This window comes from Schistocerca nitens, chromosome 11 (assembly GCF_023898315.1).
Source record: "Schistocerca nitens isolate TAMUIC-IGC-003100 chromosome 11, iqSchNite1.1, whole genome shotgun sequence".
Classification (NCBI taxonomy): Eukaryota; Metazoa; Arthropoda; class Insecta; order Orthoptera; family Acrididae; genus Schistocerca; species Schistocerca nitens.
Genome location: NC_064624.1, coordinates 65,735,683 through 65,762,087, shown reverse-complemented (window position 1 = coordinate 65,762,087; position 26,405 = coordinate 65,735,683). Strand labels below are relative to the sequence as shown.

The following is a 26,405-nucleotide window of genomic DNA, read 5'->3' as shown; positions in this document are numbered from 1 at the left end:
CAAACCTAATTTTTACTTCTCCATGAAGGTCACAATATGCATGAAAGAAAAATGTGCAATTTGCATAAATTACAATATATTCTTTAAAACTAACAACTTACAATGCGAAATGGCCGCTGTAGCGTTCGTTTTCTTCGAGGCTAGATCAGAGAGTTTGTGTAATAAAGCTGGTTTGTTCCACCAGCGAGTAAAAGAACAATTATGTTGCTATGCACATTCTATATAGTTATCTTATCGCGAATTTTGCTCATTCTATACAGTTATAGAGACTTTTGCTTCGTTACTATTTCGTTTCATTACAAATTACCATTCTGACTATTAATTACACGCGCATTTTCAGAGTCCCCGTGTGATATTTTCAATCAAGTAAAGTTTTACAATTTTATTTTACTTCGTTTTGCGTTCGACTTGTCGACGCAGGATTTGATATTTTGTACCGCGTATGGGTACAGACAGAGGAGCTAGTATATTAGTCGCAGCCATCTCGAATGTATGGACTGTATGTGCCTAAAATATTAGGACACAGAGATCTGGCTGTGGTGGCCATTGCGCCTACACGTCTAAAAACAGTAAACAATTTTATTCTGACAGCACTCAGTTTGTACATGTGGGTAATAACACCACATGACACAGAAATACTTTAAATGAAAGGACGAGAACAGTCACGTTATAGATCCAATATTACCAATTCCTGACAGAGGTTTCTTTCTAATTTCAAACCAAGGTCTGTAATCACCATGTACTCAAATGGGCCAGATAGGGAAATTCCAAAGGTTTTAAAAACCATGAAATTTCAGTAAGTAAATGTAATGTTAAAAATTCAAAAAAGAGATCTCAGCAGAAGCACAAGAAATCAATTGTAGTCCGCAGTAAGAACTCTTTTAAGGGGACATCGTACATTAAATTAGAGAAATTTGACATTTTCTGTTTTCTACTCCATAATGTACTTTGGACTTTACCGAACATTTTGGTGTATAATAGATTGAAATCAGACAATTGTAGGACCTTCAAATAATATTTTGAATGTCGACATGTGACTGTCAAATTTCGCAGCTACATATATACTGCCACAGTTGAGCAGTCATATCTTGAGACGTACACAGTCTAGAAGGCTGTGAATTGCTTCGCTTTGAGTGTCTTGCTACGTCTCAGGAGTTGGCATTGCGAAAAAACAAATCGGTCCTTTCGTTCTGGTACTAGTTTTTTTAAGTAGTGTAATTATCGGTTATTTCTGCAGTAAGGTAACTTCAATTGCTTTTTATTTGTAAATAAAATGACTAAGCGTAAAAGTAACTTCAAGAATCGCAAATTTGCGGGTAACACATATTTGAGACCTGCATTTTCTTTTGAAGTACTTGAAAACACGTGTGCTAGCAGTGAAGGCAACCACGATAATGTTTCTGAAGTGACCACGCTCCCTAGTGCATAGAAATGGAAAGTAACTTTAGAAGCGAGTTTGGTGGATGCATTTCACACTTAGTTCTGTAAGTTAAAGTGTAACTGTGTTAGTGGTGCGTGTGTAGGACGTGTCACGGAAAGGAGGGGAACATGGCTGCATGACCCAAAAACCAAGCTAGATACCGCAAAACTGTCTGATGACAAGTCAATAAAATGTGCTGGAAGACTAACGGACAAAGTAATTGATGAATTACAGGAATATAATGAGAAGGCCATTAGAAATAACTGTGAGAATTTAGAGAAGATGAAAAGGGCTGTGTGGAGCACTTTCATTCATTGAATGTCAACTGATGAGAAGCCATGTCATGCTTTGTATCTACCAAAAACTTGGTGTAAATATAGGCAAGCTGAATTTTATGGCACACTGAATGAATTTACACATAAACATTCTCTTCCTTCAGCAGTAATGGAGGCAATCCTATTTACAGAGATTTGGCAAATCCTGAGCTACTAAAGAAATGTTTACATGGGAAGACCCAGACTGTGAATGAGACCCTCAACAATGTTGTGTGGTACCGTGTGCCTAAAAATGTATTTGTTGGCCTTATGACGCTAAAGTTAGCAGTGTCTGATGCTGTAATAACTTTTAATAGTGGAAACTATGAAAGAAGGTTCTGGAGAAGTTAGGGGTAAGATTTGGACAGAACACAGCTAAAGGACTGTGGGAACTGGATGAGCTTCTTGTACATGAAGCAGAGTTAGCTACTCAGCAAATGACAAAAGAAGCAAGAAAGAAAAGGAGCAGGCAAGCAATGAGCTGTTGTGACACTGAAGAAGACAGAGAATATGGGCCAGGACAATTGTAGTGAATAAAAGATGCAGAAATGTAAGTCTGTATAAGCCTCGATATCTCTGAACTACTTCCAATAAATTACCCATTTTCTAAAAAGTACTGATGGTAGACACATGAAATTTTCACAGCATGCCAAGTGAGAGATTCAAAAACAAAAGGAGCAAGAATAATTAAAAATTCTGAGTTGTTTTGTTTTTATGTTCATTTATTTACAAAATTCTGTCAAAAATTGAGTGTTTAGAAAAAAAGATAACATGTCCCACAATACAATTTTAGTATTAATTCTAGTTCAGTGTATCTAGAAACGTGCATTCAATAATTATGGGAAATCGTAAGTTGGTGTCTTAAAAAGCTTCCAAGATAATGGGTCACAAAATTCCATAATTTAACATTGGCAGCATAGGACATACAATGTCTCTTTAAAGGAAAATTGGCCCTGTAAGGAACAAGCCACAGGACAAGCAGTTTTTCTTGAAGGGAAAGGAACTTCTGAACAGATCCTCAACATAAGACAATAGAAAAATCGCGAGAGTTCTGTGTTCCTGTTTTCATCTGCTTCTTTGACTATAGGAAAGCCTTGACTGTGTTGTTTGGGAAAAGCTGTGGCAGGTGCTCACAGAGTTTGGTGTCCCACCCCACTTGATAGCATTGATCAAAGGTCTATACAACAGTCACTTTGCAGTTGTAAAAACAAGTGCTGACACGTCGGATTCCTTCAGAGCACCGAAATGTGTGTGACAGGGTTGTGTCCTATCCCCAGAACTGTACAACATCTATGCAGAAAACGTCATTAGGAAAGCTCTTGATGATTGGACCAAAGGCATCTCAATTGGTGAGAGAACTATCAGTAACCTTCGTTTTCCTGATGACACTGTGCTTCTAGCCAACAGCGAAGATGAACTTGCTGCGCTACTAACAAGTTTAAGGGACATTAGTCTAGCATATGGATTAGACATCAAACTCAGCAAGTCCAAACTCATGATAATTGATCGAGAAGAATAGATCCAGCTCACAGGCTGATTAAAGTAACTGGAAATCGTACATTCCTTCACCCATCTTGGTTCAACCATGTGCAGCACTGGAAGTTGTGAAGTTGAGATAAGAAGACGGATCACACTAGGTTGAGTGGCTATGAAGAAGCTCACCAAGATTTGGCACAGCAGAGCAATAACAAATTGGACAAAGATCCAACTAGTTGAACACTCGTGTTTTCTGTCTTTTTTTATGGTTGCAAAACATGGACACTCAAGGCCAGAGACAAACAGTGCATCGACGTGTTTGAGCTTTGGTGCTGGTGTAGGATGCTACACATAAAATGGACCGAAAGAAGAACAAATGTGTCCATTATTGAACAACCCAATATCTCCAGACGCCTTTCTTTTCGGGTCACGGAAAATATTCTCCAGTTCTTTGGCCACATTGTGAGAAGTGATGAAGAAAATCCAGAGAAAATAATTTTCTAAGGAAAGATCGAGGGAACGAGACCAAGAGGAAGAGCAGTGAGCAGATGGATAGATCTTCAGCTGGCAGTAAGGACGCTGGCAACCGTCCGAGATGGAGACGCTTGGTTCACGGGTCATGACGCTCAGCAATGAGCACAACGACTTACGATGCTGAAGGAACGAGAAAGAGATCACCCATAATTTCTTTCTTCTTTTTGAGGCCTTCAGTAAATTAGATCATTATCATCTCAACTCAGGCACGTAAATGATGACCAACAAAATAATTACCAAAGACATTTTTTAAAAAAATACCATGCATGTACTGGCCCACAAGAGGACACACACAAGTGGGAGTGCTAGTGACCCCTAGGTTACACTTTCATTTGTATACAGACAAAGCAAATACATTTTCTAAAACTGAGCAAGAATCATTAGTCTTGCACTTGTGTTATTATTACAGAGTACCAGATAACTAATAAAATAAAACCCATGAGTTAGAACAACAAATTTCGATTTCAATTTCTCAGAACTCGCATAAGAGGTGCTGCCAAACAAAGTTTACAAACGGGCGCAAGCACATATCAATGAACATCGTAACTCAAGCAGTCTTAGATTCCAGAAAAACAATACATATGTGGTGCTTATTTAACACAAAAACTTAATTTAGGTATGGACCGATTGAGAAGGACCCCTCATATGACAAATCACTGTCCCCAGGAATAGACAACCCAATGTCGCAATGTTAGAGAGACCCCAAACACAAGGTGGTACAAAGAGGCTCGCCATTTTCAACCGGCACCCCTATGAATGCAGCAGTGAAGATGATGGGCGACAACGGGTGGATAGGCAGTCTCACTAGCACAGGCCGCTGGCACAGTAGGAGGAACAGCCATATGGGATGCCCCTCACGTGAAGCTCTGCACTCTGCCAGTGCTCCCGTGTTCCACTGCCCAGCTTGTTCCTCGTCCATCCCAAAACTCCCCGCATGTTGTGCTGTGTCTGTACTTAACACCTTTTGAGGGCCAAAGATGCTTTCTCGTCCCATATCTTCAATCAGAAATTGGCATGGTTAAAGCATTACTGCATGAAGACTGCTCACTCGGGGGTTCTCCTGCTGGTTCAAATGGTTAAAATGGCTCTGGGCACTACGCGACTTAACTTCTGAGGTCATCAGTCGTCTAGAACTTAGAACTAATTAAACCGAACTAACCTAAGGACATCCCACACATCCATGCCCGAGGCAGGATTCGAACCTGCGACCGTAGCGGTCGCTCGGCTCCAGACTGTAGCGCCTAGAACCGCACGGCTACTCCAGTCGGCTTCTCCTGCTGGAATAGTTGGTTTTACCAGTCTGGCGACTCATTTGATAACAAAAAAAATGAGAGAATACCGCAAGTATTGGGATATAACGTTTTGGTGGGGACCATATACTGAACCTCACGATTTTGAATACACGCTTTCGTGTCTGCTATATTGTAATCCCTTTCCTTTTTTGCAGAAAATGTCAGCAGCGTAGGCAGAGCAACGAATCTTTGGTGTGCTGAGAATACAAGGGTGATTTTAAAAGTTCTTAGAACAGAATAGAAAAAATGTATTTACATCACTGAATCTTTTTTTTACTTTCCAACGTATTCTCCTTGTACGTTAATGAACTTGTCCAACTATGTTCGAGAGCCTTGATCCCATCTCGAAAATGACTTTCCTCAAGGTCTGCAAAATAGTTCTCAACTTCAGTTTTCAGTTCTTCGTTTGAAGTGAATCTTCGTCCACCAAGAAAAATTTGAAGTTTTGGGAAGATATGGTAGTATGACGGAGCCATATTAGGTGAATAAGGCGGCTGTGGCCACAATGAATACCTTAATTCGTGTAATTTTGCCATGGAAACGGCACATGTATGCGTGCAGGCATTGTCTTGATGGAAGATGACTTTCTTCCTTGCTAAACGTGGACTTTTTACGCATATCGTTTGTTGCAATTTGTCCAGGAGATTAGCGTAATATTCTCCAGTAATTGTTTGCCCACTGGATGATAATCTACAATCAGAATCCCCTTCGCACCCCAGAACACAAATGTCATGACCTTTCCCGCTAGAGGAATTGTCTAGGCTTTCTTGGTGGCGGAGAATCAGCATGTTTCCACAGCTCTGACTGTTGGTTTCTCTCTGGGTTATAGTAATGCACCCAAGTTTCATCTTTGGTCACAAAAAGTCGCAAAAAGTTTTGTTCGTTTCTCCTAAAACGGTCCAAACATCGTTCCGATATGTCCGTTCTCAAGCGTTTTTGATCCAATGTCAAGAGTCATGGCACCCATCTTTCAGATAATTTTTTTCATTTCTAATTCTTCAGTTAAAATGTGATATAACCTTTCAGATGACATCTGTCAAGAGTGAGCAATTTCACACACTTACAATCGGCGATGCTCCTTGAGTATTTTGTGCAATTTTGCAATGATTTTTGAAGTAGTGACATATTTTGGACAACCACTGCACGGATCACGATCTAAGCTCTCCCGACCAGATTTGATTTCATTTGTCCACTTGGCAACAGTTGAATATGAAGGAGCAGACTCGTCCAGTGTAAATTCGAAATCGACATGAATGTCCTTTGCTTTCATACCTTTTTTTACGAAGTACTCAATCACTTCTCGAATCTCGATTTTTTCCATCTTTGCAAATCATTGCTCAGGAACAACAACAGAGCCACGTCCCCGCCAGAGCTCTCTTCCAAGAGCACTGACGTGGCACGTGTTTGCAGGCAACAGTCCAATGAATATCACGTGAACCGCTCATGGTGAATCCGAGAACTTTCCATACCACACTCGTATTTTCCTGCCAGTTATATACATTGTATAGATTTGAGGACATTGAGGGAGTCGGAAATGACGAGCCATTCCTGAGGATGAATACATCCCATCTGCTGTCTTGCCTTCAAGAGTGCATGTAATTCTGCGTCGAGTATAGTAGATTTGTTTGGTAATCGAAAACTGAGGAGATGCTCTAGGAATACAAATGAGCAGCAAAGAGGTTTCTCCTTCTTGTTCATATCCGTCAGTATCACCGCACAGTTACTCTGCTAATTCGAAAAGTCGTAAAAAAAAAGACAGAAAATCACACCCAACTTTGCTGTGCTTTAGTGCTTAATTTCTAAACTTCTAGGTTCCTTGACGCGCACCGTTCTACCACTGCCCCCCCTCCCCCCCTCCCCCCCTCCCCACCCCCGTCCCACGGCCCCCGCCGGGCACAGAGCGAGACTTGTGATAAGTTTTTCAAGGAGAAATCATTTTATAGAAAATACTGTTCTGAAATTCAGGTTTTTAAACCATAATATCTTATAATCAAAAACATAACACCACAAAGTTCCAGTATAAACAACAGCTGCCACCGCCTGCCGCCGTACCAGTCTCACTTTGCTCCATAGTCCTCCTTCATACGTATTGGCACAAGTCGGTAGTCTTCATGACTATGACATCATGTTTCCAAATGCTGCGAGCCGCAACGTTCGAACAGTTGCTTTGTAGCTACTCTATGAACGTGTGTTCAGTATCAATCAACAAGGCATTTAGCGGGTAATGACGATGAAGATATTCCTGTTTCATCTGGGTCTCGTACAATTCCGATTTCCCACGTCTTCACGAAACGTGAGTTCTGTGTGCATTTTGTGCCGTAGCAGCTGATCGTTGCATCGCGGCTGAGTTGATAAAAGTGCCAGATAAAGATAAAACATTCCCCCTCCCCCCTCCTCGCCCTGAGGCTGCCGTAATCTTCCTCCTCTCCTTTCCTCTCCTCCCCACATCATGTCACACTGCCATGGGGAAAGACTATACAGTATGTAAAACTTTCACGATAGAGAGTGAAAAAGAAGTCTCAAGTTTTATTTACACAGGTAATAAATAAATTCGCTTCTAAATGTAAAATGTTCCTAATAGAATAAAAATATCTATGACTTCTTTCCAAACTCGTAAAATAATTAAGTAGTTTATATGTCACTAGCCTAAGAGAAAGGTCTTTACTATTAAATTAACATGAGACTCTACGTGTAAAAATTGAACTGAAAAACCACTATTGTTGTTTGTAATTTTTGGCGGCCTTGAAACAACTCTACTTCGTGGCGCTGCTGACCGGGCCAAGCAGCAGGTCGCCGTATATGAACAATCGGCACGTAGCTTCAGCATAGTTGTAACAATGGCGGCAGCATCAAAGCTGGTCGCGGCGCCATTAAAACTGCTCACACGAACAGCAGCACACGTTGCCAGTGGTGGCGTGCTGATCCGTGCCTTTTGAACGCTCGGACTCGCAGAGACCCGCTTCTCGGTGGTGTTGTGTAGAGAGGCCTTCTGCACCTAGAAACTCAGTTCCGTCTCTTTCTTACTGCATCTACTGATTATTTCTGTGTAATCAAACTAAAACAGGAAGCGCGCTTGAAAATGCTAGTGAAACTTGCTAAGCATTGTAATTTGGAAAGTAATTCTGAATCTATATGGAACGTACGCCTCACTGCTGTTGTGACGCTGCCCGACGCCAAAACATTGTATTCAACTATTGTCAGTACTGTCTACCAAATCGCTCAATAAACATTACCTTTTGTTCTGCTCGCGCTATTGAATATACATTATTGTAAACACAGAACACAGGCTATTATGACCCCACAGAAATTAGTTTAAATAAAATTACTTCGATAACAAAACTGTAATGTAGTTAAGTTACAATAAGCCTGACCATAAAATACACACCAACGGGTATTGTTTCTAAACGAAAACAATAGTTGTGGAAAATGGCATGTAATTTAAATATTTCAATATCTTGCATCCTGCAGTGAGCATAAGCAAGGAAATGCTTCCTCTGTCTAATTTACTCAAATATATACAGAAATTAATTACTGGAAAACAATTATCAAAATTCAAGGATCGTGGGATTTTGTTGTTAGCAACAGCAATTAAAGAAATATCTGATAAAAAATGACCAATTTGATTCAGAACTAACCATTAAACTGGGAAATTCTGTGACGCTATACATTACGTTATAATAATCAGAAAATCATAAACTCGTCATACAGATGACAGATCTGTGCTGTAAGTCCATACTGTCTTTTAACTGAGAAAAACATCTTTCATGAGTAGTCACTGCACACTGAATATTTATTTATTGAACCACAAACAGTCAAAAGGGACCTGTTATCATAAATGTTCACGCGTTTGCTGCAATCTGACCGAAAAAAGTTTTACACCTATAATACATCTTGTAGGAAATTCAATCAACGCATTTCGCATTGGGAGAGAATTATTACAAAAATAAACACGCACTTGAATTAAAATCAGTTTCACAGCGAAGTCGACTATTTCAATCAAGGTCACACTTACAACAATCATCCATCTTTGACGAATATTTTACAAAAATATCAAAGCTTCTTGAGTTACATTATAGCTCTGTTAAAATTACTTTTTCATTTCCAATAACATACTGTGTATATAAAAATGCCTTGTACTTTAAACCATTATTTAACAATTTTACTTCAGTGGGGTACATGAAGTTGTTACACTGTTTGAAGCACCAGTGCAGAACTTTAAGAATTCCACATCTCAGTAGATTTTTGGCTCGATTTGTCATTCAACAATTAAAATGCTAATGACCAATAAACTGAATCGGTCAGATTGAGAATCGACCTGTTAACTCATTTATGATGAACTACAAATGTTACCAAATCAAGAATATCACATTAATAATAAATCGTATTCAGCGCTAATTTTGAGATTACAATTTTGTAGTCTGAAATATGAATTTAATTGCCCTTCACTCTAAAATAACAAGTCCTGTCAACATGCAGTATATATCTTTGACCTAAGGGTATATAACTTTGTTTAAATTCTTCCCTTTAAATTATATTACACTTTCAACATAGCATATTAACTTAAAATCACAAACATCTGTTATTCTGACAAGAGTCGGTGGCATATGACCAGTCAATTTATGCAGAATATACGTTTTACATATATTGTTAAAAAGTACCTTTTTAGGATATTTTGAATTTTAACTGAGCTCATAGTTTTATCTTACTCAGTGGCTCAAAACGAAGGAAAAAAGTATGCATTGCGAAATTATTTCAAACACAATCAATCACAAACACGATATTGTCTTCATTATACACTTTATCACTTCGTGCTTTTGACTGTGTAGCAAGTGAAGAATGATATCCCTTCGCCAGGCAAGACTTTACATGACGCCCAGGTTCATATCTAGCTAGAGCTGGTCCCAGACGTCTGATGCATAATAAACTACAAAGAGTGCTGATGTAGAGTGAAGATCTCAGTGGTGTCACAAATAAGTTCATTGCAGAAAAGCCACGTTCACACTCCACACTCAACACTGCAATGCTGTTTATTACCGATAAGAATTTTTTGAGCGTTGCTGGCTGTACAAGAATAGTTGGTGTTTCTCCGCTTAGTACTGGTTTTAGAACCTGTTTGTACTCCCTGAAGTCCTTTATTATTTCACAAGGGCTATTAATCTTAAATCTTTCACACATTCGAGAAACCTCATTTTCTCCATAAGTGATCGATATGTTTTTAGGCCAGAATTTGGGGTGAATGATCTTCATGTCATTCATAACAACATCGTAGCTTTCAGATGCATTCACTGTTGATAACAGCCTGGATGACAAATTATTTGTCAAGCTGCGATAAAACTGTTTATCAGAAATCTTACATAAAGTTCGACACATTGAAAGTTCATATTTTCCAGTGCAATGTTAGATACATTTGCATGTTGTCACATTGCATCAACCCGACTTTGATAACACTTTTATTAAAAGTCGTTGTGAGCTTGAACAAGGTTTACACTTGATCTTTGAAGCTGTAGCGATAGATCGACCAACTCTTCTGAGGCATCATACATTACAGCTAGGTTGGAAACAAAAGATGTATATGACAATGTATTACAAAGCCCCATGTTTTGAGTCCCGTTTATCGTCCTCTGATGCTTCTAAAAACTGATGTAATCTTTCCGTACAGCTTTTACTGCCAATAAACTGGAGGCCACCCAACGAGTGTCAGGCACACGACCGATTTATAAAATTTCTTGTTCCAAATCTCTAACATATACTGCCAGCTCAATGCTGTTTTACAGAGAGCAGATGAGAATGTTTCTAACTTTATCCATGAATATTTTAAAGTGATTAATTCCCACCACTTCTTCTATTGTGATGAATAAGTTTGGAAACATTTCCATCGCCTGCTTTGTGAGGCTAGACTTTTTTCCTAACATGACAGAATCTCCATCGCAAGTCAAAGCGATTAAATGGTAATTCAAAAAGTCATAGCCTAGACCTAGTGATTCTGCTTTAAAAGTTCTTTCAAGATACCAGATGCTGTGGTGTCATTTAGCTCAAAAAGCGTCATGGGGTTTTCCATTCCTTTAAACAAGGTTCTAAAGTATACAGTCAAAGCGTTTATGTTTGAAAGAGAAGTGGCTTCATCCAATGAAGTGAAAATTTGGAGTCATTCTTTATTAATTTATTTATTAGATCTGATGTCATCTGGTCAGAAATATGAAGCATTATAATAGAGCAAGCAACATTGGAATGTAGTATTCAGCCCATATCCAAACCATTTTTAATTTGGAGATCGATTTCTGTCTCAAACTCATAAAACAGTCTATTTAACTTTGCTTGCTTATAAGCCGTGTGAAATACACACTCAGTAACAACTTGTAGTTCCTTTTCCATGGAAGAAACTGGGTTATGAATGATATGTTTTTCCATGTTAGTCTGGATTTTGTTCGCTATACCATGAGCTTGAGATGTGCGATGATCAAATAGTTTTTTCCTAAGAGACGTTAGTTGATCTTTTTTATTTGTCCCATATGAGCTTGCAGTTCCTAAAACCGATTGCTCACTCAGTTTTAACCCTTTCGTTTTGTCAGCACCTGGTGTAGATACACTTCTACAAACTTGACTACCCAGCTTTTCTTTAATAATTAACCATCGGTTTTTAGCTTTATAACCGTTACATTGTTCGATAGACCAACAATCTGGCTTTTCATCTTAATAACAATTATGTTTTGAGGCATGGAGTGCATGAGATTCGAAGTATAGTAGTTCACTATATTAGCAGAGCTCTATTATTTTCACACAGTTGATTTTATTCTCCTCTTCCAGCTCCTGATGCAGTGCAATCCCTCAATGTCTACAAGAGAGGTCGCAGAATGGTTGGCTTGAGATGGTCACCACCAGTCAACACATATGGGGATATTGAATCGTTTATTATCACTTACACTAAAGAAGGCAGCGGCCATAAAAAGAAATTTATAACAGAACCAACATATTGTGGTGCTTGGATTGATCTTTTCTGTTATACTGTTTCTGGTCTATCACCAGGAAAGAAATACCACTTTGAGGTAATAAGACTGTACTATTATTATGGACTCAGATAAACATAAGTTCATCTTTAAAAAGAGTTTGACAAAACATCTTTAGTAAATTGTCCAACATTATCGCAACACTTCTTTTTCTCTCACACAGTTGTACCTGTTACTACAAGTGAAAACTGTGAAACCAAATTCTGCTGCTGATAACACAAAATTTATAACTAATATTAGATATTATATTCAACCTTACCCATTAATACATTTCTGAAATTAATCAATAAATTGCGATTTTCATATATGAAATTTATAATCTGCAAAGTAGAAATTTAACAGACAATAGTGGTTTCCTAGCAGATTCATCAGTGATGTTTTTCATATTACCATCATGCATTTAAGTATAAGGGACCTCCTTTGCAGCATTTAATAATTTGTTTAGATCACATCAGTAAGCAAAGTTTGTGATCTGATTTTTAACTATCAACTAGTTTGTATCTGTATTTTGCATAAATATTTCTTAAGATTTTTTCAATATTTACACAACAAAAATAACACACACACACACACACACACACACATAGTGTAAACTAGTTACTCATATGTCAGAGTCTAGTAGATAAGAAAGAGTTCTCTTGTGATGGAGATCACAATTTATAGTAAAAGCTGCCAGTCAATTTATTTTAAAAGCTGACAGTCCAGAGTTTCATATTAAATTATTACAAAGAGAAATAATGCATTAATTATATGACAAAATTCAAATATTTTGTTCTTCAGATACAGACATGTACTCGATGTCATTTGAAAATAGGGTGGTATGAGGTCAAAATCACTCATGATTTCCAATGAAATTGTGTTAAAACTGTGGTTATATTCTTCCATTACCTAGTCACATTTCAAATCTGGGTTATCATACGACCAATAATTTTTGTTTCTTTTGCGTTGAAAATACTGACGTGTTCAGTTCTCATAAGTGAGAAAAGTTGATGTTTATATTTTCTAAGAGCTTGTCATGTGTTCTCACTATTCGGAAATTTCTATTAAACACAAATATTTTCTTGAACAACTAATGTATTTGTGATTGCAATGGGTCATTTTCTCATCTCTTAGATCCAAGTAAATGTTGCTCCCATTTGTTTATAAGATGTAATACTTCAAGACAGGCATATCAGTACACTCGTTTTGATACATGAAAGTTTTGTGAATTAGGATGAAATTGATATTGAAAGCATAGAGCACATAAATATTCAACCTAATGGACTCACCACTGTGTGTAGTTTTGTTCATTCTGCAATTGTTTTGTACTAGTACATAGAACACATCAGAAAGGGTCAAACGTACTCCATCTTGACTGTCTCTTGTTACTGGAGGAATTTGTATTGAAAAAGTGTTCTGTACACTGCTGAGTGTGTGTGAGTGTATAGGTATATGTACGCTTTCTTGCGAGATGAAACAACCGACTGGAGGATATGAATGAGAGGTTCAGACGCTTCTGCGACTGTGTAGGCTGCAGATTCCTCTACTGCCGCCATATGGTGGTTGTGTTTCGGGTTCCGCTGAATAGTGACAGGAAGATAGGGAGAGAGATGGAGAAAGAGAGAGAGAGAGAGAGAGAGAGAATATGTATACCTCTGCTACAGTTACTACATTTCAAAATTTCAGGTCTCATTTTTATAACAAGAAAATTTTCTATTATATTTAGGTCCAGGCACGTAATAAAGAAGTGAGCATCGATGGAGAACCTACTGCAGTGGAAGCTGTCACTTTAGAAGGGGGTATGACGATTTATTACCACACTACTGCAATACTTTTAATGACACTTACGATAATGTTGCTAATTATAGATAAATATTGAGATCCTCTATTTTAGAAGATACATCTGAATTGAAGTTAAGCATACTGCTACTCTTTATGTGACATTTCTCATATGATGTATCAGTCCGACAGCAGCAATCGGCCCAGACAGAAGCGGCAACAGGGAAGTAACCAATTCTGTGACTTTTACGAGTTCCTAACGAATGCTTTGATAGTTTAGTTTCTTGAGTTTGTGCATGTTAATTTAATACCTAATAGACACAGTTCTTGCAGTGGAAAGTAAACCGATCTTGTGACATATTATAAGTTCCTAATCAAGAACGAATTATTTAGCCTTACCAGAGTCTTCGGTGTTTCGGTTTTTGAATCTCTGTGTATTATTGTAATTTATTGGACACAGTTCTTGAGTTTTCGTCAGGGTCTACGGTAAAGTTCGGCAGCACGTGTCGCTATTGAGTTTGCCTGTATAGTGGTTTTCCACGGTCTGTAGTATGGACAGGGACTTAGACATGCAATCATTGCCATTAGATTACTTCCATAAAGCGTTCATAATTTAAATAGATTGGCTCTCCTCATTGGAATAATTGTTTATTAATAAGGTTACAGAGCAGCTTTGTAAAAACTGTTGCATAACATCACCCTTCCCTCGTTTTTAAAGTGGGTTACAATGCTTTTGCAACATCCTGAAGAACTGATATTTCCTTAAGAATCTCATACACTGAAGGATGCCTTGTTGCACAAATCCATTCTCCAGGTCAATTGAATGAAAATTTATGAGAAATTCACATTTACTGTATTTTGATCCTGATCATTCTTACTTTTAGACATTATACTTATCTTATATGGATGTGGTGTCCGTTCTTTCAGACATGTCCGAAAGAACAAACACCAGATCCATATAAGTATATAGTTCTGGAAATTCACCTTCTTCTTCTGTGCGAATGCACACATATTACTTCAACTCTTACGGGACTAGGTAAGAGTGCCTTCCACAAGTAATGAGTGTGTGGGGTAGGGACACTATGAATGTAGTGTGTGGACATATAAGGTGAGAATGTGGGTCTCACAGAGGCGTGCGCAAGGTAGTCCCTGCAGTCGCACTATCCTCTGTGCCCTCGGAGGTTCAGATGGGTAGAGCGTGTGCAATGTAAGCAGGAGATACTGGGTTCGAGTCCCGGTTGGTACACACATCTCCACCAGTCTCCGTTAATAAACAGCGTGTAAATTTTGACAAACCAGAATAACTCGAAAAATAAGTTTCACACGAAAATAATGTGTAGAATCCAAAGTTGATTATTTTCGAGGGGGCCATCTGCTGGTGTTAAAATTAGCCCGCTACCCCAGCCCATGGGGATGGGGCGAGAGGCAACTTTAAAATTTCTAATAGTAACCCTCATTTTTCATTGCAGAATCACATTCTACATAAATAACTATGTACATTTTGTCTGGAGCATTTGTTTTGATTCTTGGTAGCTGGTGCTGTAATAAAAAAAGAATCCATGTTCTCATTTTTGCGTGTTTATAAATGTCAAACCAAATATTTGGGTCACCATTTGTAAAACTGTAACTCCTCTCTCTCAAACCCTACCCTATTGAGAGAAAGGGAGAGTTCTTGTTCTAGCGAGTAACAAGTATTTTTTATTTATCCGTAACATTTGCCACACAAAAAAGAGAACATGGATTTTTTTGAATTACAGCGCAAACTACCAAGAATCAAAACAAATGTTTAAGACAAAATGTACTTAGTTTATTTATGAAGAATCTGATTCTGCAATAAAAAATGGGGGTTCCAACTTGAAATTTTAAAGTTGCATCCCGACCCAAGCCCACGGGGGCTGGGATGGCGGGCTAATTTTAGTACCAGCAGATGTCCTCCGCGGGCTGTAAGTCTCTTTTTCCATTACATTTATACACTGAAGCGCCAAAGAAACTGTTATACGCATGCGTATTCAAATACAGAGATATATAAATAGGCAGAATACGGCGCTGTGGTCGGCATTGCCTGCATAAGACAATAAGTGTCTGGCGCAGTTGTTAGATCAGATTCACTCAAATCTTGATAACCTTCCACTGTAGCACCAGGAACCGAAAGTCGGCGCACGAGCGATGGGACACAGGTAGCGACGAAGTGGGGATTTTCCAGTACGATCATTTCACGAGTGTACCGCGAATATTAGGAATCCGCTAAAACATAAGATCTCCTACAGCACTGCGGCGAGAAAAAGATCCTCCATGAATGGGACCAACGACGACTGAACACCGTCGTTCAACGTGACAGAAGTGTAATCCTTCCGCAAATTGCTGCATATTTCAGTGCTGCGCCATCAACAAATGTCAGCGTGCGACTCATTCAACGAAACATCACCAATATGGCCTTTCGGAGCCGAAGACTCACTCATGTACCTTCGATGACTACACGACACAAAGCTTTACGCCCCGCCTGGTCCCATCAACACTGACCTAGGACTGTTGATGACTGGAAACATGTTGCCTGGTCGGACGAGGTCTCGTTTCAGATTGTATCTAACAGATGGACTTGTACGGGTATGGAGACTATCCAATGAATCCACGGACCCAACATGTCAGTAGGTTGGAGGCTCTGTAATGGTGTGGGATGTATGCAGTTGGAGTGGTACGGTACCCCTGATACGTCTAGATACGACTCTGACAGGTGACACGTACGCAAGCGTCCTGTCTGATCACCAGCATCCATTCATGTCCATTGCGCATTCCGACAGACTTGGGCTTTTCCAGCAGGACAATGCGACGTCCCACATGTCCAGAACTGCTACAGGAATAATGGTGTCAGTTCCCTCCAGCACTACTTCAGCCATTAGTCCAGCCCATGCCACGTCGTGCTGCGTGCTCGCGGTGGCCCTACACGATATTAAGCAGGTGTACCAATTTCTTTGGCTCTTCAGTGTAATTTAAGATACGGATTACCTCCATACGTCAGTTGTACTTCCTGTGAACAGTATGATGCGAACACAAACGAACCCGGCACCGCCGGCCGTGATGGCCGAGCGGTTCTAGGCGCTCAGTCCGGAGCCGCGCGACTGCTACGGTCGCAGGTTCGAATCCTGCATCGGGCATGGATGTGGGTGATGTGTTAGTTAGGTTTAAGTAGTTCTAAGTTCTAGGGGACTGATGACCACAGATGTTAAGTCCCATAGTGCTCAGAGCCATTTGAACCATTTGAACCCGGCACCCTCCGTTAATCGGACTCAACAGAGGTGCACCACAAGTGGCGCGTCTGTACCCTAACTCTCCCCGTTAACGGCTCAGTGCATCCCGCTGTTGGCTCTCTTACGAAAGCAAGTGCCACTGTCCTCCATCGGGGGCGGAAAATACACACGTCTCGACGCTTTCTTGCTACCAGCAATCGTGGTGCGAAATATCCCGCTGCCGGCGCCTAACCGTTCTGATAGGTAAAATTCACACACTAGCTCGTCCGACGCTTTCATCCTTCTCGTCTTCCAAGCACCCAAGCATTAATTTATCAAAATATCTCTTCTATTCAGACATGGATTAGTTTTCCTTTCCTATGTTTCAAGCCCACCTTCTTGTATGTTCTTTTTGTACGTTCTCATACGTTCTTTACTCCAGAAATCTTTTGATGTGGGAAATGGGTCGTCGTCCCTTCGATTTTCGGCTCTCGATGCATTCAGTCTCCACAATGTTGTCGTGAATAATTCACCTTATCCAATATGGTCCGCAGAAGATACAGAAAAATTTAGCTTATGAACTTCCTTCTTAACGTTGTTTTCCTGGTCTCTCTACATACATACCCCGGAATACTGTGTGTGGTGGAGGGCGTCCTGTCTACTTGTCACTTCCGGCGATACTTGAATCGTTCCGCAGTCAGCTTGAAACGCCGGTGAGTCCGAAACACTTGCATGTTGTTCGACTCCCATTTTTTATTTATATTTTATTTTTTCCTGGCTGGTTTGATGCGGCCCGCCACGATTTGCTCTCCTGTGCCAAACTCTTCATCTCAGAGTAGTACTTGCAACCTACGCCCTCAAATATTTGCTATACAGGGTGGTCCATTGATCGTGAGCGGGCCAAATATCTCACGAAATAAGCGACAAATGAAGAAACTACAAAGAACGAAACTTGTCTATCTTGAAGGGGGAAACCAGATGGCGCTATGGTTTGCCTGCTAGATGGCGCTGCCATAGGTCAAACAAATATCAACTGCGTTTTTGAAAATAGTAACCCCCATTTTTATTACATATTCGTGTAGTACGTAAAGAAATATGAATGTTTTAGTTGGACCACATTTTTCGCTTTGTGATAGATGGAGCTGTAATAGTCACAAACATACGGTTCACAATTTTAGACGAACAGTTGCTAACAGATAGGTTCTTTAAATTAAAATACAGAACGTAGGTACGATTGAACATTTTATTTCGGTTGTTCCAATGTGATATATGTACGTTTGTGAACTTATCATTTCTGAGAACGCATGCTGTTACGGCGTGATTACCTGAAAATACCACATTAATGCAATAAATGCTCAAAATGATGACCTCAATGCATTTGGCAATACGTGTAACGACATTCCTCTCAACAGCGAGTAGTTCGCCTTCCGTAATGTTCGCACATACATTGAAAATTCGCTGACGCATGTTGTCAGGCGTTGTCGGTGTATCACGATATAGCAAATATCCTTCAAATTTCCGCACAGAAAGAAATCCGGGGACGTCAGATCCGGTGAACGTGCGGGCCGTGGTATGGTGCTTCGACGACCAATCCACCTGTCATGAAATATGCTATTCAATACCGCTTCAACCGCACGCGAGCTATGTGCCGGACATCCATCATGTTGGAAGTACATCGCCATTCTGTTATGCAGTCAAACATCTTGTAGTAACGTCGGTAGAACATTACGTACCAAACCAGCATACATTGCCCCATTTAGATTGCCATCGATAAAATGGGGGCAATTATCCTACCTCCCATAATGCCGCGCCATACATTAACCCGACAAGATCGCTGATGTTCCATTGTCGCAGCCATCGTGGATTTTCCGTTGCCCAATAGTGCATATTACGCCGGTTTACGTTACAGCTGTTGGTGAATGACGCTTCGTCGCTAAATAGAACGCGTGCAAAAAATCTGTCATCGTCCCGTAATTTCTCTTGCGCCCAGTGGCAGAACTGTACACGACGTTCAAAGTCGTCGCCATGCAATTCCTGGTGCATAGAAATATGGTACGGGTGCAATCGATGTTGATGTAGCATTCTCAACACCGACGTTTCTGAGATTCCCGATTGTCGCGCAATTTGTCTGCTACTGATGTGCGGATTAGCCGAGACAGCAGCTAAAACACCTACTTGGGCATCGTCATTTGTGGCAGGTCGTAGTTGACGTTTCACATGTGGCTAACACTTCCTATTTCCTTAAATAACGTAATTATCCGGCGAACGGTCCGAACACTTGGATTATGTCGTCCAGGACACCGAGCAGCATACATAGCACACTCCCGTTGGGCATTTTGATCGCAATAGCCATACATCAACACGATATCGACCTTTTTCGCAATTGGTAAACGGTCCATTTTAACACGGGTAATGTATCACGAAGCAAATACCGTCCTCACTGGCTGAACGTTACGTGGTACCACGTACGTTTGTGACTATTACAGCGCCATCTATCACAAAGCGAAAAAAATTGTGCAACTAAAACATTCATATTTTCTTTACGTACTACACGAATATGTAATAAAAATGGGGGCTACTATTTAAAAAAAAAACGGGGTTGATATCCGTTTGACCTATGGCAGCGCCATCTAGCGGGCCAACTATAGCGCCATCAGGTTTCCCCTTTCAAGCTAGACAAGTTTCGTTCTTTGTAGTTTTTTCGTTTCATGCTTATTTCGAGATATATTTGGCCTGGTCACTACCAATCAACCACCCTGTATGTACTGCAATCTCTGTCTTCCTGTACAGCTCCTGCCCTCTACAACTGCCTCTGGTACCATGGAAGTCATTCACTCATCTCTTAACAAATGTCCTATCATCCTGTCCCTTCTCCTCCTCAGTGTTTTCCACAAATTCCTGTCCTCTCCGATTCTGTGCAGAACCTCCTCATTCCTTATCAGTCCACCTAATTTTCAACGTTCGTCTGTAGCACTACATTTCAAATGTTTCTATTCTCTTCCGTTTCGGTTTACCCACAGTCCATGTTTCACTATCATACAATGCTGCACTCTGGAGGTACATTTCAGAAATTTCTTCCTCAAATTAAGGCGTATGTTTGATAATATCAGTCTTCTCTTGGCCAAGAATGCCCATTTCGCCATTGCGAGTCTGATTTTATGTCCTCCTTACTCCTACCGTCATTGGTTATTTTACTGCCTAGGCAACAGAAATTCTTAACTTTATGTATTTCTTGACCATCAATCGTGATGTTAAGTTTCTCACTGTTCTCATTTCGGCTACTCCTCATTACTTTCGTCTTTCTTCGATTTACTGAAAATTCATATTCTGTACTCATTAGATTGTTCATTCCATTCAGAAGATCATGTAATTCTTCTTCATTTCACTCAGGATAGCAATGTCATCAGCGAATCGTAGCATTGATATCATTTCACCCTGAATTTTAATTCCACTCCAAAGCCTCTCTTTTATTTCCATCATTGCTTCTTCGATGTACATGTTGAACAGTAGAAGCAGAAGACTACGTCTCTATCTTACACCCTTTTTAATCCGAGCACTTCATTCTTAGTCAAAATGGCTCTGAGCACTATGGGACTTAACATCTGAGGTCATCAGTCCCTAGAACTTAGAACTACTTAAACCTAACTAACCTAAGGACATCACAGATACACATGCCCGAGGCAGGATTCGAACCTGCGACAGTAGCGGTCGCGCGGTTCCAGACTGAAGCGCCTAGAACTGCTCGGCCACCTCGGCCGGCTCGTTCTCAGTTGTCCACTCTAATTATTCCCTCTTGGCTCTTGTTCATGTTGTATATTACCCGTCTCTCCCTACCATCATGTTGGAGGTACATCGCCATTCTGTTATGCAGTGAAATATCTTGTAGTAACATCGGTAGAACATTACGTAGCAAACCAGCATACATTGCACCATTTAGATTGCCATCGATAAAATGGGGGCAATTATCCTCCCTCCCATAATGCCGCACCATACAGTTACCCGCCAAGGTCGCTGATGTTCCACTTGTCGCAGCCATCGTGGATTTTCCGTTGCCCAATACTGCATATTATGCCGGTTTACGTTACCGCTGTTGGTGAATGACGCTTCGTCGCAAAATAGGACGCGTGTAAAAAATCTGTCATCGTCCCGTAATTTATCTTGTGCCCACTGGCAGAACTATACACGACGTTCAAAGTCGTCGCCATGCAATTCCTGGTGTATAGAAATATGGTACGGGTGCAATCGATGTTGATGTAGCATTCTCAACACCGACGTTATTGAGATTCCCGATTCATTCCTCATAATTTCGAACATCGTGCGCCATTTTGCATTGTCGAACGCTTTTTCGAGGTTGACATATCCTATGGACGTGTCTTCTTTTTTGTTTAGTCTTGCTTCTGTTATCAACCGCAACGATAGAACTCCTTCTCTCGTGCCTTTACCTTTTCTAAAGCCAAACTGACTGTAATATAACAATTTTCGTTTCAATTCTTCTGCATATTATTCTTGTCAGCAAGTTGGATGCACGAGCTGTTAAGCTGATTGTGCCATAATTCTCGCAGTTTTCAGCTCTATCAGTCTTCGAAATTCTGTGGATACTATTTTTCCGGAAGTGAGATGGTATGTCGCCATACTAATACATTCTACACACCAACATGAGTTTTGCCCCCGAACGATTTCAGAAATTCTGAGGCAATGTTACCTACCCTTTCTCCCTTATTTGATCTTCAGTCCTCCCATGCTCTTTTAAATTCTGATTCTAATACTGGATCCCCTATCTCTTCTAAATCGACTCCTGTTTCTTCTTCTGTCATACCACACAAATCTTCTGCCTGATACCTTTCAATGTATTCTTTCCACCTATCCGCTCTCTTCTCTGCATTTAACAGTGGAATTTCCGTTGCACTCTTAATTTTGTCACCCTTCCTTTTAATGTTGACTATGTATGCTGAGTCTGTCCTTCGGACAGTCATTTCTTTTGCGATTTGTTCACATTTTTCATGTAGCCATTTCGTCTTAGCCTGCCTGCACTTCCCATTTATTTCATTCCTCAGCGACTTGTATTGCTGAGCTTCCCGGAACATTTCTGTACTTCCTCCTTTGATCGTTCAACTGAAGTATTTCGTCTTTTACCCATGGTTTCTTCGAAGTTACCTCCTATGTACCTATGTTTTTGTTTCCAACTTCTGTGATGGCGCTATTTAGAGATGTCCATTCCTCTTCCTTGATCAATTAAACAGAGAACCGACTCAGCCGTAAATTGAAATATTAAAAAAGTTAGGAAGATTTTTCTGTTTAGCAAAAGTGACAAAAAGCAGATTTCAGAATACCTGACGGCTCAACACAAAAGTTTTGTCTCAAGTACAGATAGTGTTGAGGATCAGTGGACAAAGTTCAACACACTCGTATAATATGCGTTAGATGAGTATGTGCCAAGCAAGATCGTAAGAGATGGGAAAGAGCCACCGTGGTACAACAACTGAGTTAGAAAACTGCTGCAGAAGCAAAGGGAACTTCACAGCAAACGTAAACATAGCCAAAGCCTTGCAGACAAACAAAAATTACGCGAAGCGAAATGTAGTGTGAGGAGGGCTATGCGAGAGGCGTTCAAAGGATTCGAAAGTAAAGTTCTATGTACTGACTTGACAGAGAATCCTAAGAAATATTGGTGTTATGTCAAAGCGACAGGTGGATCAAAACAAAATGTCCAGACACTCTGTGACCAAAATGGTACTGAAACAGAGGATGACAGACTAAAGGCCGAAATACTAAATGTATTTTCCCAAAGCTGTTTCACAGAGGGAGACTGCGCTGTAGTTCCTTCTCTAGATTGTCGCACAGATGACAAAATGGTAGATATTGAAATAGACGACAGAGGGATAGAAAAACAACTAAAATCGCTCGAAAGGCCGCTGGACCTCATGGGATACCAGTTCGATTTTACACAGAGTACGCGAAGGAACTTGCCCCTCCTTCTTGCAGCGGTGTACCGTAGGTCTTAGAAGAGCGTAGCGTTCCAAAGGATTGGAAAAGGGCACAGATCATCCCCGTTTTCAAGAAGGGACGTCGAACAGATGTGCAGAACTATAGACCTATATCTCTAACGTCGAACAGTTGTAGAATTTTGGAAGATGTATTATGTTCGAGTATAATGACTTTTCTGGAGACTAGAAATCTACTCTGTAGGAATCAGCATGCGTTTCGAAAAAGACGGTGGTGTGAAACCCAGCTCGCACTATTCGTCCACGAGACTCAGAGGGCCATAGACACGGGTCCACAGCTAGATGCCGTATTTCTTGACTTCCGCAAGGCGTTCGATACAGTTCCCCACAGTCGTTTAATGAACAGAGTAAGAGCATATGGACTATCAGATCAATTGTGTGATTGGATTGAAGAGTTCCTAGATAACAGAACGCAGCATGTCATTCTCAATGGAGAGAAGTCTTCCGAAGTAAGAGTGATTTCAGGTGTGCCGCAGGGGAGTGTCATAGGGCCGTTGCTATTCGCAATATACATAAATGACCTTGTGGATGACATCGGAAGTTCACTGAGGCTTTTTGCAGATGATGCTGTAGTCTATCGAGAGGTTGTAACAATGGAAAATTGTACTGAAATGCAGGAGGATCTGCAGCGAATTGACGGATGGTGCAGGGAATGGCAATTCAATCTCAATGTAGACAAGTGTAATGTGCTGCGAATACATAGAAAGATAGATCCCTTATCATTTAGCTACAAAATGGCAGGTCAGCAACTGGAAGCAGTTAATTCCATAAATTATCTGGGAGTACGCATTAGAAGTGATTTAAAGTGGAATGATCATATAAAGTTGATCGTCGGTAAAGCAGATGCCAGACTGAGATTCATTGGAAGAATCCTAAGGAAATGCAATCCGAAAACAAAGGAAGTAGGTTACAGTACACTTGTTTGCCCACTGCTGGAATATTGGTCACCAGTGTGGGATCCGTACCAGATAGGGTTGATAGAAGAGACAGAGAAGATCCAACGGAGAGCAGCGCGCATCGTTACAGGCTCATTTAGCAATCGCGAAAACGTTACGGAGGTGACAGATAAACTCCAGTGGATGACTCTGCAGGAGAGACGCTCAGTAGCTCGGTACGGGCTTTTGTTGAAGTTTCGAGAACATACCTTCACCGAGGAGTCAGGCAGTATATTGTTCCCTACTACTTATATCTCGCGAAGAGACCATGAGGATAAAATCAGAGAGATTAGAGCCCACACAGAGGCATACCGACAATCATTCTTTCCACGAACAATACGAGACTGGAATAGAAGGGAGAACCGATAGAGGTACTCAAGGTACCCTCTGCTACACACCGTCAGGTGGCTTGCGGAGTATGGATGACGGATGTAGATGTAGATGTACTGCGTACTGATCTATTCCTTATTGCTGTGTCTATTCCCTTAGAGAACTTCAAGTGTATCTTGACATCCTTAGTACTTCTGTATCCCACTTCATTGCGTATTGATTCTTCCTGATTAATGTCTTAAACTTCAGCCTACTCTTCATCCCTGTTACATTGTGATCTGAACCTACATCTGCCCCTGGGTATGCCTTACAGTCCAGTATCTGATTTAGGAGTCTCTGTCTGACCATGGTGTAATCTAGCTGAAGTCTTCCCGTGTCACTCGGCTGGAACAGAGTATTCGCTATTTGTTGTTGTGGTCTTCAGTCCTGAGACTGGTTTGGTGCAGTTCTCCATGCTACTCTATCCTGTGCAAGCTTCTTCATCTCCCAGTACCTACTGCAACCTACATCCTTCTGAATCTGCTTAGTGTATTGATCTCTTGGTCTCCCTCTACGATTTTTACCCTCCACGCTGCCCTCCAATGCTAAATTTGTGATCCCTCGATGCCTCAAAACATGTCCTACCAACCGATCCCGTCAAGTTGTGCCACAAACTTCTCTTCTCCCCAATCCTATTCAATACCTCCTCATTAGTTACGTGATCTACCCACCTAATCTTTAGCATTCTTCTGTAGCACCACATTTCGAAAGCTTCAATTCTCCTCTTGTCCAAACTAGTTATCGTCCATGTTTCACTTCCATACATGGCTACGCTCCATACAAATACTTTCAGAAACGACTTCCTGACACTTAAATCTATACTTGATGTTAACAAATTTCTCTTCTTCAGAAACGATTTCCTTACCATTGCCAGTCTACACTTTCTATCCTCTCTACTTCGACCATCCTCAGTTATTTTACTCCCTAAATAGCAAAACTCCTTTACTACTTTAAGTGTCTCATTTCCTAATCTAATTCCCTCAGCATCACCCGACTTAATTTGACTACATTCCATTATCCTCGTTTTGCTTTTGTTGATGTTCATCTTATATCCTCCTTTCAAGACACTGACCATTCCGTTCAACTGCTCTTCCAAGTCCTTTGCTGTCTCTGACAGAATTACAATGTCATCGGCGAACCTCAAAGTTTTTACTTCTTCTCCATGAATTTTAATACCTACTCCGAATTTTTCTTTTGTTTCCTTTATTGCTTGCTCAATATACAGATTGAATAACATCGGGGAGAGGCTACAACCCTGTCTCACTCCTTTCCCAACCACTGCTTCCCTTTCATGCCCCTCGACTCTTATAACTGCCATCTGGTTTCTGTACAAATTGTAAATAGCCTTTCGCTCCCTGTATTTTACCCCTGCCACCTTCAGAATTTGAAAGAGAGTATTCCAGTTAACGTTGTCAAAAGCTTTCTCTAAGTCTACAAATGCTAGAAACGTAGGTTTGCCTTTTCTTAATCTTTCTCCTAAGATAAGTCGTAAGGTTAGTATTGCCTCACGTGTTCCAACATTTCTACGGAATCCAAACTGATCTTCATCGAGGTCCGCTTCTACCAGTTTTTCCATTCGTCTGTAAAGAATTCGCGTTAGTATTTTGCAGCTGTGACTTATTAAACTGATAGTTCGGTAATTTTCACATCTGTCAACACCTGATTTCTTTGGGATTGGAATTATTATATTCTTCTTGAAGTCTGTGGGTATTTCGCCTGTGTCATATATCTTGCTCACCAGATGGTAGAGTTTTGTCATGACTGGCTCTCCCAAGGCCATCAGTAGTTCTAATGGAATGTTGTCTACTCCCGGGGCCTTGTTTCGACTCAGGTCCTTCAGTGCTCTGTCAAACTCTTCACGCAGTATCTTATCCCCCATTTCATCTTCATCTACATCCTCTTCCATTTCCATAATATTGTCCTCAAGTACATCGCCCTTGTATAAACCCTCTATATACTCCTTCCACCTTTCTGCCTTCCCTTCTTTGCTTAGAACTGGGTTGCCATCTGAGCTCTTGATATTCATACAAGTGGTTCTCTTATCTCCAAAGGTCTCTTTAATTTTCCTGTAGGCAGT

General features: G+C 40.5%; 1 protein-coding gene across 2 annotated transcripts in view; it reads left to right on the top strand.

The window, feature by feature from the left end:
• The window catches only part of LOC126212942 (uncharacterized), a 485,086-nt gene that overhangs the window by 404,042 nt on the left and 54,639 nt on the right, over positions 1-26,405 (top strand). The window contains exons 21-22 of one of the 2 annotated variants that reach the window (XM_049940459.1): positions 11,841-12,079; positions 13,746-13,818. The exons of the other annotated variant lie outside the window; for it this stretch is intronic. Coding sequence (XP_049796416.1) covers positions 11,841-12,079; positions 13,746-13,818 — 312 coding nt within the window. The remainder of the gene's footprint in view (positions 1-11,840; positions 12,080-13,745; positions 13,819-26,405) is intronic. 2 annotated transcript variants of the gene reach the window in all.